The 16,984-nt window shown below is 42.0% G+C and overlaps 1 protein-coding gene across 2 annotated transcripts in view; it reads left to right on the plus strand.

The window, feature by feature from the left end:
* The window catches only part of LOC129816333 (coiled-coil domain-containing protein 148-like), an 80,779-nt gene that overhangs the window by 45,247 nt on the left and 18,548 nt on the right, over positions 1 to 16,984 (plus strand). For both annotated transcript variants that reach the window (XM_055870700.1, XM_055870699.1), the window contains exon 10: positions 5,363 to 5,569. In XM_055870700.1, coding sequence (XP_055726675.1) covers positions 5,363 to 5,569 — 207 coding nt within the window. The remainder of the gene's footprint in view (positions 1 to 5,362; positions 5,570 to 16,984) is intronic.

Genomic DNA, 16,984 nt, shown 5'->3' on the forward strand with positions numbered 1-16,984 from the left:
GTCATGGGAACAGTATTTTGTACACTCAGTGTATGTGGCCATTGTAAATTGGCCTATTGTGAACATGAGGATTAGAGAAGTCATGATCGCTGCTACTCACTATTGAGCCAGTTGAAAATCTAGTGAGCTAGTTAAACAACAAAAATATCAGAGCGGAAGACAGTCATTGTACCAGGGTTAATAGAGCTTTGTTCAACTGCTCTCCCATTCCATCTGCATGTAATCATTTTGTGGAGATTTATTTTGGATGATTGTAAGCTATTGTCCATCATCTTGCAATTCATGCAAATGTGATGAGAGGTAAGGGAGTATTAAGCGATTATTAAGGGAGTATTGAGGGAGTATTAAGGGAGTATTGTTTGATCATAGCAGGGCAGAGCAGTTGGAGACAAATGTGATGAGAGGTAAGGGAGTATTGTTTGATCATAGCAGGGCAGAGCAGTTGGAGACAAATGTGATGAGAGGCAAGGGAGTATTAAGGGAGTATTGGGGGAGTATTGTTTGATCATAGCAGGGCAGAGCAGTTGGAGACAAATGTGATGAGAGGTAAGGGGGTATTAAGGGAGTATTGGGGGAGTATTGTTTGATCATAGCAGGGCAGAGCAGTTGGAGACAAATGTGATGAGAGGTAAGGGAGTATTAAGGGAGTATTGTTTGATCATAGCAGGGCAGAGCAGTTGGAGACAAATGTGATGAGAGGTAAGGGGTTATTAAGGGAGTATTAAGGGAGGATTGGGGGAGTATTAAGGGAGTATTGTTTGATCGTAGCAGAGCAGTTGGAGACAAATGGAACGGTCAAAGTGAATGTTCTGTCCAACGGTCCAGTCAAAGCTTTGATATTAAAATCTGTTTTGTATCCTCTGTAGCACACTTTACCTGCGCTGTATGTGGCGAACAGTTTGCCACCTCTTTCAGGTCTACTTCAGAAAGAAAACAGGAAGAAAGGAGTGCAAAGCTGTAAAAAAAGGGCCACCCTGCTGCTTTGATTACGTAGCCTTTTGATTCATCTTAGTCGTTTTAAAAGCACGGCTACATGAAATGAACCATTGTGACAAAGGGCTCTGTTCTTTCTATAATTGTCTCTTTTGTGAAATAATTGCAGTTTTACAGTTTTTGTCTCTTATGAAATATTTCACTTGAAAGGGAGCATGGTGTTGTGAATGTGATTGGCTAATGGTTGGTCTTTGTTTGACCTTTGACCTTGTTCTGCATTTTCCTCTGAAAGATCGACTGACTCTGGACACTTGGACAGTGCACTTTTGATCAATTATAACAATCACTTCTACCTTGAAAAAAAAGTGTTCAGAAAGTATTCATACCCCTTGACTTATTCCACATTTTGTTGTGTTACAGCCTGAATTAGCCTGAAAATAGATTAAATATATATTTTTTCCCACCCATCTAGACACAATAAACCATAATCACAAAGTGAAAGCCAGTTTTTGGAAATTGTAGGAAATGTAAAAAAATATATAAAAAATAAATACAGAAATATCTCATTTACATACAGTAAGTATTCACACCCCTGAGTCAATACATGTTAGAATCACCTTTGGCAGTGATTACACCTGTTAGTCTTTCTGGGTAAACCTCTAAGAGCTTTGCACACCTGGATTATACAATATTTGCACATTCATTTACTTTTATTCTTCAAGCACTCTCAAGGTGAATGCACCAATTTGTAAGTCGCTCTGGATAAGAGCATCTGCTAAATGACTTAAATGTAAATGTAAATGTAAGTTGGTTGTTGATCATTGCTAGACAGCCATTTTCAAGTCTTTCCATAGATTTTCAAGCCGGTTTAAGTTAAAACGGTAACTAGGCCCCTCAGGAACATTCAATGTTGTCTTGGTAAGCAACTCCAGTGTATATTTGGCCTTGTGTTTTAGGTTATTGTCCTCCTGAATGGTGAATTTAACTCCCAGTGTCTGGTGGAAAGGTGACTGAACCAGGTTTTCCTGTAGGATTTTGCCTGTGCTTAGCTCTATTCCATTAATTTTTTTCCTAAAAGAACTCCCTAGTCAATATTGACGACAAGCATACCTATAACAGTAGGCAGTCAACACTGTTCTTGAAAATATGAAGAGTGGTACTCAGTGAGGTGTTGTGTTGGATTTGCCCCAAACATGATGCTCTATTCAGGACATAAAGTTTTCACACAGGATGCATGTTTTGTAATATTTTGATTCTGTACAGGCTTCCTTCTTTTCACTCTGTCATTTAGGTTAGTATTGTGGAGTAACTACAATGTTGTCAATCCATCCTCAGTTTTCTCCCATCACAGCCATTAAACTCTGTAACTGTTTTAAAGTCCCCATTAGCCTCATGGTGAAAACCCTGAGCGATTTCCTTCCTCTTCGGCATCTGAGTTAGGAAAGACACCTGTACCTTTATAGTGACTGGGCGTATTGATACACCATCCAAAGTGTAATTAATAACTTCACCATGCTCGAAGGGATATTCAATGTATTTTTAAAGATTTTTTAAAAATCTACCAATAGGTGCCCTTCTTTGTGAGGCATTGGAAAACCTCCCTGGTCTTTGGGGTTGAGTCTGTGTTTGAAATTCACTGCTCAACTGCGGGACCTTACAGATAATTGTATGTGTGGGGTACAGAGATGAGGTAATGAAAAGCATGAGTTGACGCACAACCAGAGAAAATGATTTAGTGTAGAGGTGCTGACTAACTGTAAATAAACTGTAAGCTATAACAAACAAACAAAAATGTCTACGTAACCTGGTTGAAGCATTCATGACATTACACTGAGGAAGGCACAGTGATGCCGAAACGTTGGTGGTTTACCCAATAAATTACTGGGAGTTTATACATAGAGTGTGCGACTCTGTTTTTATCGCTTACAGAGACGAGGTGGTCATCTTTTTTTAATGTTAAACACTATTATTGTAAAAATTCCACTTTGACGTTATGGGGCATTGTGTGTAGGGCACTAAAGACAATGACACAAAATCCCAATTGAATACATTTTAATTCATGCTGTTATACAACAAAATGTAGAAAATGGTCAAGGGGTGTGAATACTTTCTCAAGACACTGTAGCTTTATTCTCATAATATATAAAGACAGAGAATGCTAGAACAGTGTGTTCCTCATACTCGTTTTGCTCCATTAGACATACAATGAATCACATACATTTTTTACTGCATTCCAGCTGTGTGTTGTTGGCACATTTGCCCTTTGTGTGTATGTTGTTGGAAAACATCATTCCCTGAGCTCATCCACAGACATACTGTATGTGGCCATTGTAAATTGGCCTATTGTGAACATGAGGATTAGAGAAGTCATGATCGCTACTACTCACTATTGAGCCAGTTGAAAATCTAGTTGAGCTAGTTAAACAACAAAAATATCAGAGCGGAAGACAGTCATTGTACCAGGGTTAATAGAGCTTTGTTCAACTGCTCTCCCATTCCATCTGCATGTAATCATTTTGTGGAGATTTATTTTGGATGATTGTAAGCTATTGTCCATCATCTTGCAATTCATGCAAATGTGATGAGAGGTAAGGGAGTATTAAGGGATTATTACGGGAGTATAGTTTAATCAAAGCAGGGCAGAGCAGTTGGAGACAAATGGAACGGTCAAAGTGAATGTTCTGTCCAACGGTCCAGTCAAAGGTTTGGTATTAAAATCTGTTTTGTGTCCTCTGTAGCACACTTTACCTGCGCTGTATGTGGCGAACAGTTTGCCACCTCTTTCAGGCCTACTTTAGAAAGAAAACAGGAAGGAGTGCAAAGCTGTAAAAAAAGGGCCACCCTGCTGCTTTGATTACGTAGCCTTTTGATTCATCTTAGTCATTTTAAAAGCACAGCTACATGAATTGAACCATTGAGACAAAGGGCTCCTTCAGCGATTTGACTCTGTTCTTTCTATAGTCGTCTTTGTGAAATAATTGCAGTTTTACAGTATTTTTTCATCCCTAAGAAATATTTCACTTAAAATGGAGCATGGCGTGTTGTGAATGTGATTGGCTAATGTTTGGTCTATCAAAGACCTTTGACCCTCGACCTTGTTCCGCACCTTTTCTGAGTGAGCGACTATCTGGACACTTGGACAGTGCACTTATGATCAATTCTAACAATCACTTTTACCCTGACCTCTATTCAAGTTGCACGTTCAGGTCACTGTCCCTGTCCTCTCCAATGGACATGCCGAGACACTTGATATGCAAATACGGTAGGTGTTTTCAAACCTAGAATCATGAGGATTATCAGTGCCGTGGATGCTGAGGTTTGACAGACTATGACCCCTAGTGGACATAGCTGGTGAATGTTTCCGTTTCCAGTGGTCACGGTCAGAGGTCAATTGTCTGCTTTTGCCATTCAATGGAGCTACCCCATGATGTTCCTTGGTATTTAATGAAAAAATGTAGGTTTTCTAGTGGCTTGGGGGATCTGTCTCAATTTTTTCATCGTTGTATGGCTGCTCTGCCCTCACACTTATAACTGTGCAGGGGTTTGTCAGTCAGCAGCTGATCTAATACTGCTGTACAGCTTTAAGAATCCTTACAGAATGTGAGCGCATGCACACACACACACACACACACGAACGCATAGGCGTGCATATACACACACATACAAATTCCCCAAAGGGGGACGGAGAAATAAACAGAGAGAGGGAGACAGAGAAGGGAAAAGGATGTTGGATCTTCTTCAAGTTGTAAAGTTATGCATTAATAAACAAGCTGTGCTCGGGCTGCCTCTGGCACAGCGGCGTATGTTACATTGGCAGATCTGTCAGCTCGCTCACGTTCAATAAAAACAGTCAGCCGCCTAATGCCTTCACACCGTCAGTTAGCCACTATTAGTCCATAGATTAATAGAATTCCTTCTGTTCCAATAAGGTAGCCAAGTGAAGCTGCCTCTGTGTGATTGCTGCCACAATGATGAATAGCTATAGACGCCCCTTATGCAAAACGCTAGAAAGGAAAAGGTCCACTGAACACCACTTATCTAAACCAATATCAAGACCTGGTTGTTATTCTGTAATATCTGTGTAGCTACTTTAGCACGATAGTCTGATCTAATGTATGAATACAGGTTTGCATGTTGCTGTGTCAGCCTACAGTATATGCTATGGTATATATGTTGTTGCATATTATATGTTACATATTACTATATGTCACTACGACCAACTTGTGCATCACGTATAACAGCACTATTGTCACAGAAAATATTGCTACATAAGCCTAGCAAAAAGGTCCCCGTTGCAAAAGAGGTTTCTAACCTCAAGGGTATTTGACTGGTAAAATGAAGGTTTCGAAAACTAGAATAGAAAACACTGCAGTTCTGTGTTCTGTTATGGTTGTATTTGTATCTCCATGGCGATGGTGTCTTGTTGCAGACGGACCACGAGCGGAGCTGGGACTGGCAGCGCTTCACCCAGACCCAGATGCGTGTGGTGGCCCAGAGTTGGCAGCGGGATCGGGCTGACCTGATGTTTAAAGCCCTGGTGACCCTTGAGGAGGCCAGGCAGGCCTATCAGGAGGAGCTGGCCCTCCACACAGACCGCAAGCACCAGCAGGACATCTGCTCCCGCCTCAGCGACAAGGTAGAGATACATGCAGTACACTGAAATGGCATCCTATGTCTGAAATGGCATCCTATGTCTGAAATTACAATATGTGTCTGAAATGGCATCCTATTGTCTATATAGTGCACTATTTTGACCAGAGTCCGCAGCAAAAGTAGTGCACTACTTAGGGAATAGGGTGCCATTTGGGACACAAACGCTGTCTGACTGTGTAGAAGACCTCCACTAAGGAGGCAGCTAATGCCTTCTGTACACTACACTCCTTTCAAAATCTTTATATCACCGAGACCGTTTTTCATTACGTTTTTTTGTCTTGCCAAAGTAGTGGTGCGCACACTTAACGATCTGGCACTGAAAGGTCACAAAAGATTCTTCACTTGGTCGTCAGGATTCTTGATACCATGCGGTCTTGCGAAAACAATGATGTGATGAGATTGTTTGGGCTCCCGAGTGGCATAGCGGTCTAAGGCACTGCATCTCAGTGCTAGAGGCGTCACTAAAGATCCTGGTTCGATTACAGGCTGTAGGGTGGCGCACAATTGGCCCAGCGTCGTTAGGGTTTGGTCGGGGTAGGCCGTCATTGTAAATAAGAATTTGTTCTTAACTGACTTGCCTAGTTAAATAAAGGTTAAATTAATAAATAAAAATAAAGTAGCTAGAATGCAGGCTACAAAAAGTTTTTAGTCAGATATTCATGCTTGCCATACAGAGTTGAAATTCCTAGCCAATATTTTGAATTGAATAACATTGCTTGTGAACTTCAGAGCTGTAACGATTTGACACTTTGGCTTTACAAACGCGTACTGGTAGTCATCGCTCCTGCTCGAGAGTAGACATTCTGGATAATGTGATACAGCATCATCATCTCACCCGCTTCTTCTCTGGAGAACTCTCATTGGCTATTGCTGATTGACAAAATCAAACATGTTTTAAAATATCGGGACATCTGGGAATGCTCAAATAAGAAATCAGTAGCCCCCAGATTGAGTCTCTGTCCCGCTCACATTAAAAGAGCTTCGGTGACGGCCACGCGCCCCGAGTAGGCAACGACATAGGGGTTTTGTCTCCGATCTCAAAAACTTGTCTGGGACAGCCAAATCGGGGCTAACATTGTGTAGTGTACACCAGACTTTACTCAACCCTCACTCACTGACATTTCCTCTTGCCAGCTAGCTTCTCATGCTAGGTTCGGGCTGCCACTAGTGATGGGCTGTGAACGCTAATAAGCTAATAAGGACAGCCTTGTCTTGCTGACATGATGTAACTGTTTTGGAGGATTTGTTCGATTCGCTCAAAAAGCAAGTTGCGTACATGGAAAAAGTCCCCCACCACTTTTTCTTGTCAATTAACTGATGAACAAGTCCTGTTTGTTTATCTAGCCGTCTATAGCATAGCTGATGTTTGTTATAAGGGGTTTGGAGATTTGTTTAACTACAGCCATTTATATAACAGTAAGGACTGACCTCATGTTGGTGGCTTCCCACTCTTTGTGGTCATGTACATGTGTTTACACAGATAACATGACCTGATCTGTCATGTCTATGGCCCATACCATACAGCAGAAACAAAAACATACATACAGTGCCTTCGGAAAGCATTCAGACCCCTTGACTTTTTCCACATTTTGTTACGTTTACAGCCTTATTCTATAATTGATTAAATTGTTTTTTTCCCCTCATCAATCTGCACACAATACCCCACCCATAACGACAAAGCAAAAACATGTATTTTTTTTGCAAATGTATTACAAGTAAAAATCACATTTACATTCAGAGCCTTGGCACACCTGTATTTAGGGAGTTTCTCCCATTGTTCTCTGCAGATCCTCTCAATCTCTGTCTGGTTGGATGGGAAGCGTTGCTGCACAGCTATTTTCAGGTCTCTCCAGAGATGTTCGATCAGGTTAATATCCGGGCTCTGGCTGGGCCACTGAAGGACATTCAGAGACCTGTCCCGAAGCCACTCCTGCGTTGTCTTGGCTGTGTGCTTTGGGTCATTGTCCTGTTGGAAGGTGAACCTTCGCCCCAGTCTGAAGTCCTGAGGTCTTTGGAGCAATTTTTTTGTACTTTACTCCGTTCATCTTTACCTCAGTCCTGACTAGTCTCCCAGTCCCTGTCGCTGAAAACATCCCCACAGCATGATGTATGCCACCACCATGCTTCACCGTAGGGATGCTGCCAGGTTTCCTCCAGATGTGATGCTTGCATTTAGGCCAAAGAGTTCAATCTTGGTTTCATCATATCAGAGAATCTTGTTTCTCATGGTCTGAGTCTTTAGGTACCTTTTGACAAACTCCAAGCGGGCTGTAATGTGCCTTTTACCGAGGAGTGGCTTCCGTCTGGCAACTCTACCATAAAGGCCTGATTGGTAGTACTGCAGAGATGGTTGTCCTTTTGGAGAAAATAAAATTCTCCCATCTCCACAGATGAACTCTAGAGCTCTGTCAGAGTGACCATCGGGTTCTTGGTCACCTCCCTGGCCAAGGCTCTTCTCCCCCGGTTGCTCAGTTTGGCCGGGTGGCAGGCTCCAGGAAGAACATTGGTGGTAACAAACTTCTTATATTTAATAATGATGGAGGCCACTGTGTTCTTGGGGACCTTCAATGCTGCAGAAATGTTTTGGTACCCTTCCCCAGTTTTGGTACTCTTTGCAACAACACAATCCTGTCTCAGAGCTCTACGGACCATTCCTTCGATCTCATTGCTTGGTTTTTGGTCTGACATACACTGTGAACTGTGGGACCTTAAATAGACGTGTGTGCCTTTCCAAATCATGTCCAATCAATTGAATTTACCACAGGTGGACTCCAATCACGTTGTAGAAACATCTCAAGGATGGTCAATGGCAACAGGATGCACATGAGCTTAATTTCGAGTCTCATAGCAAAGGGTCTGAATAAATAAGGTATTTCTGTTTTGCATTTTTTTATACATTCGCTAAAAAAACATTTTTTGTTTTGTTATTATGGGGTACTGTGTGTAGATCGCTGAGGACCTTGTTTTATTTAATCCATTATAGAATAAGGCTGTAACGTAACAAAATGTGGAAAAAGTATAGGGGTCTGAATACTTTCCGAAGGCACTGTAGATGACCATGTCATAGCGATTAAATCAAAACAAGTTTAAACATCCCTAAACACAATACATTAAAAACTTCTTGCGACTACAGGGGGTGCTGTTTTCTCATTAGCATAATTGCATTACAGATTAAACGGCTTCCTACTAAATTCTTTATCGTACAATATGCATTTTATTACTATTATTGGATAGAAAACAGTCTCTAGTTTCTATAGGCGTTGGAATTTTGTCTCTGAGTGGAACAGAACTCATTCTACAGCAATTTCCCTGACATGGAGTCAGATTTCACACATTTTGGCCCCTGATCTGGAGTCAGTTTAAAGGCCACTGTGAACGCTATCAGGATACGGACACTGCTTACGTCTTCCCCTGGATGCCTTTACGTGATGACGATTTGAATGGTATCGATTGCGCAATCACAGCCCCTATAAAACAAAAACACGTGTAGGTAGGAACTCTTTTCCAGATGCGTCGGGCGCGCGGTGGACACCGACCTGCTCTTTTTCCAAGCATTAGTGTAGCCAGTTATATTTCTCCGGTCATGTTTCTACTCGTTATAGGAGTTAAAAACATCATAAGGTAGTTAATTTAAACCGTTTTATAGCAATTTATATCCGTTTAGTGCAATTTTGGGACATTTATTTCTGAGACTGTGAATCTCTGGGCACGGTTCCAGTTCATGCCGAACGCAATGGGCATTTCTACATGGCAAGAGGACAGCTTTCGACCAAAAGACGATTAGACCCAAGAAAGGATTCTTTGCCCAAGATTCTGATGGAAGAACAGCTCAAAGTAGGAACAATTTATTATGATAAATCGTGTTTCTGTCGAGAAATGTTAATCGCTTATGACGCCATCTTGCTAGACGTAGCTTCGCTTGGCGCAAACTGTATTGAAAAGTAAGGATAATTAAAAAAATGTAAATCAGCGATTGTATTAAGTATCAATCGCTGTCCACCCTATATTTTTTAGTCACGTTTATGAGTATTTATGTATACGACTAGATCACTGTCTAATATGGCGCACGACATTGTCTGACCAGCTGGGCAACTTTTGTCATTGTCTAACCATGATTTTGGTGGCTAAATATGCACATTTTCAAACAAACTGTATATGTATGTTGTAATGTGATGTTACAGGAGTGTCATCTGAAGAATTCTGAGAAGGTTAGTGAAAAAATTAATATATTTTGGCGATGTTTACGTTATCGCTCTCTTTGGCTAGAATCAATGCTCTGGTAACGTTTGCATATGTGGTATGCTAATATAACAATTTATTGTGTTTTCGCTGTAAGACACTTAGAAAATCTGAAATATTGTCTGTATTCACAGGATCTGTGTCTTTCGATTAGTGTATGCTGTATATTTTTACGAAATGTTTGATTAGTAATTAGGTAAACACGTTGCTCTATGTATTTATTCTAGTCCATTTGTGACGGTGGGTGCAATTGTAAACTATGATATCTACCTGAAATATGCACATTTTTCTAACAAAACCTATCCTATACCATAAATATGTTATCAGACTGTCATCTGATGAGGTTTTTTCTTGGTTAGTGGCTATCAATATCTTAATTTAGCCGAATTGGTGATAGCACCTGATGGAGTAAGAAACTGATGGAGTTAGAAAAGTGGTGTCTTTTGCTAACGTGGTTAGTTAATAGATTTACATATTTTGTCTTCCCTGTAAAACATTTTAAAAATCTGAAATGGTGGCTTTATTCACAAGATCTGTATCTTTCATTAGGTGTCTTGGACTTGTGATTTAATGATATTTAGATGCTACTATTTAATTGTGACGCTATGCTAGGCTATGCTACTCAGTGTGGGGGGGGGGGGGGGGGGGGGTGATCCCGGGGTAGATACTAGTGAAAGGTTAAATTAGAGAAATGGCCCAAATAGAGAAATGGCCCACATACAGTGAAAATAACAGACCTATGCCCTACACAGTGCCTTAGAAAGTATTCACACCCCTTGGCTTTTTCCACATTTTGTTGTGTTACAGCCTGAATTTAAAATGGATTAAATTGAGATTGTGTTACTGGCCTACACACAGTACACCATAATGTAAAAGTGGATTTATTTTATTTAATTTTTACAGAGACAGTGGACATTAATCAACGTTTCAGTAAAAGTGCCCGTTTTAGCCAGCCGGCTAATTTTCAACTTCTTATAATGTATAATTCTGTATATATACGCTACTGTTCAAAAGTTTGGAGTCACTTCCAAAAATACTTGTTTTTTAAAGAAAAATAAATTATTTGTCTGTTAAAATAACATCAAATTGAAATACAGTGTAGAAATACAGTGTAGACATTGTTAATGTTGTAAGTGACTATTGTAGCTGGAAACGGCAGATTTGTAATGGAATATGTACATAGGCGTACAGAGGCCCATTATCAGCAACCATCACTCCTGTGTTCCAATGGCATGTTGTGTTAGCTAATCCAAGTTTATCATTTTAAAAGGCTAATTGATCATTAAAAAACCCTTTTGCAATTATGTTAGCACAGCTGAAAACTGTTGTCCTGATTAAAGAAGCAATAAAACTGGTCTTCTTTAGACTAGTTGAATATCTGGAGCATCAGCATTTGTGGGTTCGATTACAGGCTCAAAATGTCCAGAAACAAAGAACTTTCTTCTGAAACTCGTCAGTCTATTCTTGTTCAGAGAAATGAAGGCTGTTCCATGCGAGAAATTGCCAAGAAACTGAAGATATTGTACAACGCTGTGTACTACTCCCTTCACAGAACAGCGCAAACTGGCTCTAACCAGAATAGAAAGCGGAATCGGAGGCCCCGGTGCACATCTGAGAATGAGGACAAGTACATTAGACTGTCTACATTGAGAAACAGACGCCTCAAGTCCTCAACTGGCAGCTTGAGTCTTCTCTTAACTGTTGACGTTGAGACTGGTGTTTGTGGGTACTATTTAATAACGCTGCGTAATGTTTGCACAATCCAGGTTTGGACATTTCTTAGAGACTTTTTTATGTATTTATTTTTATTTCACCTTTTTTTTAACCAGGTAGGCCAGTTGAGAACAAGTTCTTATTTACAACTGTGACCTGGTCAAGATAAAGCAAAGCAGTGTGACACAAACAACACAGAGTTACACATGGAATAAACAAAGTACAGTCAATAACACAATAGAAAAGTCTATAGACAGTGTGTGCAAATTAAGTAAGATTAGGGAGATAAGACAATAAATAGGCCATAGTGGCAAAATAATTACAATTAAACACTGGAGTGATAGATGAGCAGAAGATGAATGTGCAAGTAGAGATACTGGGGTGCAAAAGAGCAACAACAAAAAAATAACAATATGGGGATGAGGTAGCTGGGTGGGCTATTTACAGATGGGCTATGTACAGGTGCAATGATCTGTAAGCTGCTCTGACAGCTGATGCTTAAAGTTAGTGAGGGAGATGTGAGTCTCCAGATTTTTGCAATTTGTTCCAGTCATTGGCAGCAGAGAACTGGTGACCAGTGAAATATACATTCTGGAGCGCGTGCTACGGGTGGGTGCTGCTACGGTGACCAGTGAGCTGAGATAAGACAGGTCTTTACCTAGCAAAGACTTATAGATGACCTGGAGCCAGTGGGTTTGGCAATGAATATGAAGCGAGGGCCAGCCAACGAGAGCATACAGGTCGCAGTGGTGGGTATGTATGGGGTTTTGGTGACAAAACAGATGACACTGTGATAGACTGCATCCAATTTGCTGAGTAGAGTGTTGGAGTCTATTTTGTAAATGACGTCGCTGAAGTCAAGGATCAGTAGGATAGTCAGTTTTACGAGGGTATGTTTGGCAGCATGAGTGAAGGATCCTTTGTTGTAAAATAGGAAGCCGATTCTAGATTTAATTTTGGATTGGAGATGCTTAATGTGAGTGTCAAGTTTTGACCTCCTTCTTGTGCAATTCCCCACTTGAAAAGGACAGTCCCTCCACATGAAGATTTTACCTGGATTTCACTCAATAAACAGCCATGGAATCAGTTGTTTGTCTTTTATTTACCATTCTTTGGTTGTCAGTAAACAGTTGACCTGGTTCTGCATCTCTCTGAGTCTCTTGTAAGGGTAGTTCGCAAAGTCAAATGTTCTGATCTCACCGCTTGGAGAGGCCCGGCCCAGGAGAAGTGTGTTGGGTGACACATACTGCACGCTTTCTTCATGGCTCTGCACCCTGGCATCTATTGGGCATTCGTTGGCAAGGTTTGCAGCAAGTTGTAGTGTTGTCTGAAGCTCGCTGTAGCTAAGGCCAGTGTTGCAGTGCCTTCTTGAGAATGTGAACAGCGGCTTCAGCAGCCCCATTGCGGTGAGGTGAGTCAGCAGGGTGAATTGTCCACTCCCATTTGGTACCTTTTTGAGCCAACATCTCTTCTATTATTTTCAGCAGGGTTGCAGCCACACCTTCATGACCCTCATCGTGCGCCTCCCGTGCCAATAAAGTAGAGACCCATGCATTGAAAGGCAGAAGGGGAACTGCAGCGCCATCCTCCCTGAAGCCATGGATTCTCCTACCGCAGACTAGTAACCCAGATTCTGGCACTCTGTACACAACCAAGCGGTCCGTAGTGGTAGTTGGGAACGTCACCCCCTCTTGAGCAGCAAGATAGATGTCTCTTATTGCCTCTTGACGTTCTGTGGCGGTGATAACTCCTTTTGTGGGAATCGCCTCCCACTTTGGGGTCTCGATGGACTTTGTTGCAGATTTAAACTTTTTGGCGGCTCTCCAGATAAAAGCAACAGTCTTGATTAGACACTTTAGCCTACTGAAGCGCCTCTCATCCACCAAGTTTAGGACAGCTGCACCAGCAGGAAATCGTCCCACAAGACTTGGAAGACTTCTTTTCGCTTGGGCTCTGGTGAGTGCTGCCACAAATGATTTCTTTTGCATATTGTTAATGCTCTCTCGAGCTGTCACAGACACATCTTTTGACGACATAATTGGCCACTCGCTCTCTGGAAGATATAGAAACTCTGGCCCTTGCTGCCACTCTGAATGGGCATCAAGTTCCTTTGGCCCAGCTCCTCGAGTGATAATGTCAGCTATGTTGAGTGGTCCAGGGATCCACCACCAGTCCTGTAGCCGTGTGCTCTCTTGGATCTCTCCAATTCTATTAGCGAAGAAAGTCTGAAATCCATAGCTTTCTCGCTGGATAGCTCCAAGAACAGTCTGACTGTCTAACAAATGGTACCACCTTTTTATCTGGATCTGGGTATGCTGTTCAAAGTACTTTTTCAGGCGGCTTGCAAAGACTGCACCGCAAAGTTCTGCTTTGACTGCATCCCCCTTCTGGTCTAGTGGTGTCAGCTTTGCTTTTGACTCCACTAGTCGAATTGTTAATTGTTTGTTGCAGTTCCACCGCAGGTAGAGGACAGCACCATAGGAGCTTTCACTGCCATCTGAAAAAGTGACAGCGACTGGTTCAGTTGTTGCCTTTGGTGGAGTAAGAGCTCTTGGGAACATTACTTTGCTTAGCTGGACGTACTCCTCAAAAATTACAATTGCATCTTTGCGGAGCTCATCCGACAGGGGAATATCCCATGTGTCCTTGACCATGCTGTACTTTGATTTTGCCTCTTGGAATGCCCTTCGGACCAAGATAGCCCCTCTTTGCTTTGATGGCGTTGTCAGGCCAACTGGGTCGTACAAACCAGCAACTTGACTCAGCAGTTCACGTCTTGTTAGCGGGTCTGGTGTCTGTGCTCGTACTTCTTCTAGTAGTAAGTCTTGCCCAAGTGTCATCTTTTTCTTCCGCCTGGAGAAGTTGACCCTCACCATGACATGCAACATGTCTTCATCCACAATGTAGCCGAGACCGAGCGCCTTGTTGTTTTCCTCCTTAAGCTGATTTGGCAGGATAACAATATTTGGTGATGCCTTTTCGCTTTCTCCTTTATTTTGGCCTGAGAAGACCCAAGGCTTCAGTGCAAACCCTCCTGCTTTTAGAATCAGCTCCACATTCTTTGTGATGACTTCGAGTTTTTCACGGCAGTTGTGGGATGTCAAGATGTCATCGATGTAGCTGTGCTCATGTAATACTTGGCATTCATCTGTGAGGTGGCTGAATTGAGGCAGGTTAGCCGTACTTTTAACCATTTCAAACAAGTTCTTTGTCAACAATGAATTTAGCTCTTCTTACTTTTCCTTTATACCCCACAAACAACATTTGAAGTTCTAAATACCACTGCAAAAGTCCTATCAAAGTTAAGAGTTAAGAGTCTGTGTTTTCCAGAGTATCATTAGCAGTGCACTGCTTAAGTCAGTCTAGCAAAGCATGGCCAATATGGCGCTTACCGGCTGTCTTTCACAGTTTTGTGGAGGGCTTGGACTTGCACAGTCACCTTGATCACAAAGATGAAGTTTCCTTGGTCTTGTGGTTTTATAAATGCTCCTTTCACTGCGGTCTAAAGACAACAGCAGAGCCAGGTGCTGGCACGCCCAGATTGCCTGGAAGATTTGTTCCACCTGGTTCACCACTGATTGAAGGAGGAGGAGTTTCACCACTGAGGAGCTCCCAGGCAGTTTGTCAGCACAAACTCTCTGGAAGGAGAGTTTACAGTCTAACCAAACACCTAGGTATTTGTAGTTGTCCACAGAACCGTCCAGAGTAGTGATGCTAGACGGGCGGGCAGGTGCGGGCAGCGATTGGTTGAAGAGCATGCATTTAGTTTTACTTGCATTTAAGAGCAGTTGGAGGCCACAGAAGGAGAGTTGTATGGCATTGAAGCCCGTCTGGAGGTTTGTTAATAACACAGTGTCAGAAGGGCCAGAAGTATACAGAATGGTGTCGTCTGCGTAGAGGTGGAACAGAGAATCACCAGCAGCAAGAGCGACATGATTGATGTATACAGAGAAAAGAGTCGGCCCGAGAATTGAACCTTGTGGCACCCCCATAGAGACTGCCAGAGGTCCGGACAACAGGTCCTCCGATTTGACACTGATTTGAAGTAGCTGGTGAACCAGGCGAGGCAGTCATTTGAGAAACCAAGGCTGGTTAGTCTGCCGATAAGAATGCGGTGATTGACAGAGTCGAAAGCCTTTGGCCAGGTCAATGAATACGGCTGCACAGTATTGTCTTTTATCGATGGCGGTTATGATATCGTTTATGGCCTTGTGCGTGGCTGAGGTGCACCCATGACCAGTTCGGAAACCAGGTTGCATAGTGGAGAAGGTATGGTGGGATTCGAAATGGTCGGTGATCTGTTTGTTAACTTGGCTTTCGAAGACTTTAGAAAGGCAGGGTAGGATAGATATAGGTCTGTAACAGTTTGGGTCTAGGGATCTCAGACGATACGAAAGAGAGGTTGAACAGGCTAGTAATAGGGGTTGCAACAATTTCGGCAGATAATTTTAGAAAGAGAGGGTCCAGATTGTCTAGCACAGCTGATTTGTAAGGGTCCAGATTTTGCAGCACTTACCCAGTGTAACGCTCGTCTTCCTCCTCTTCTGAGGAGGAGTAGTAGGAAGGATCGGAGGACCAATGCGCAGCGTGGTAAGTTTCCATATTTTAATAAAGCAAACTGAACAAAACAACAAAGTGAAACGAACGAAAAAGTCCCGTATGGTCAGACACAGGAACAATGGAACAGGAACAATCACCCACAACCCACAATGACAAAACAGGCTACCTAAATATGGCTCCCAATCAGAGACAACGACTAACACCTGCCTCTGATTGAGAACCATATCAGGCCAAACACATAGAAACAGACAAACTAGACATACAACATAGACTGCCCACTCACATCACACCCTGACCAAACAAAACATAGAAAGATACAACGCAAACTATGGTCAGGGCGTGACACCCAGAAAGACTCACAGCTGTAATCGCTGCCAAAGGTGCTTCTACAAAGTATTGAGTCAGGGGTGTGAATAGTTATGTGAATGAGATATTTCTGTATTTCATTTTCAAGACATTTGCAAACATTTCCAGAAACATGTTTTCAGGTTGTCATTATAGGGTATTGTGTGTAGATGTGCGAGAGAAAAAAAACAATGAATCCATTTTGAATTCAGGCTGTAACACAACAAAGTGTGGAATAAGTCAAGGGATATGAATACTTTCTGAAGGCACTGTAACTGAGCGACACATGAAATCGGTTTTTGGTTTGGGTACAGTGAAGAAATCCATAATGGCGTGCCTGGTTTGATATGTAATGCATGTCTGTTTGAAGCGTATGCAAATAGATTAGGCATTTTCAACATACAAATGTTTCTTATAAAGACTAGAAGAGAAGTAGTCACTTTCTCCTCAACCCGCAACCATGAAAGACTATTATACATGTTGTTGATATTAGTTGTGTGTGTGTAGTTAAGGGCCAGGTGTGCTGCATTGTTATGAGCCA

This window comes from Salvelinus fontinalis, chromosome 19 (genome assembly GCF_029448725.1).
Source record: "Salvelinus fontinalis isolate EN_2023a chromosome 19, ASM2944872v1, whole genome shotgun sequence".
Taxonomy (NCBI): Eukaryota; Metazoa; Chordata; class Actinopteri; order Salmoniformes; family Salmonidae; genus Salvelinus; species Salvelinus fontinalis.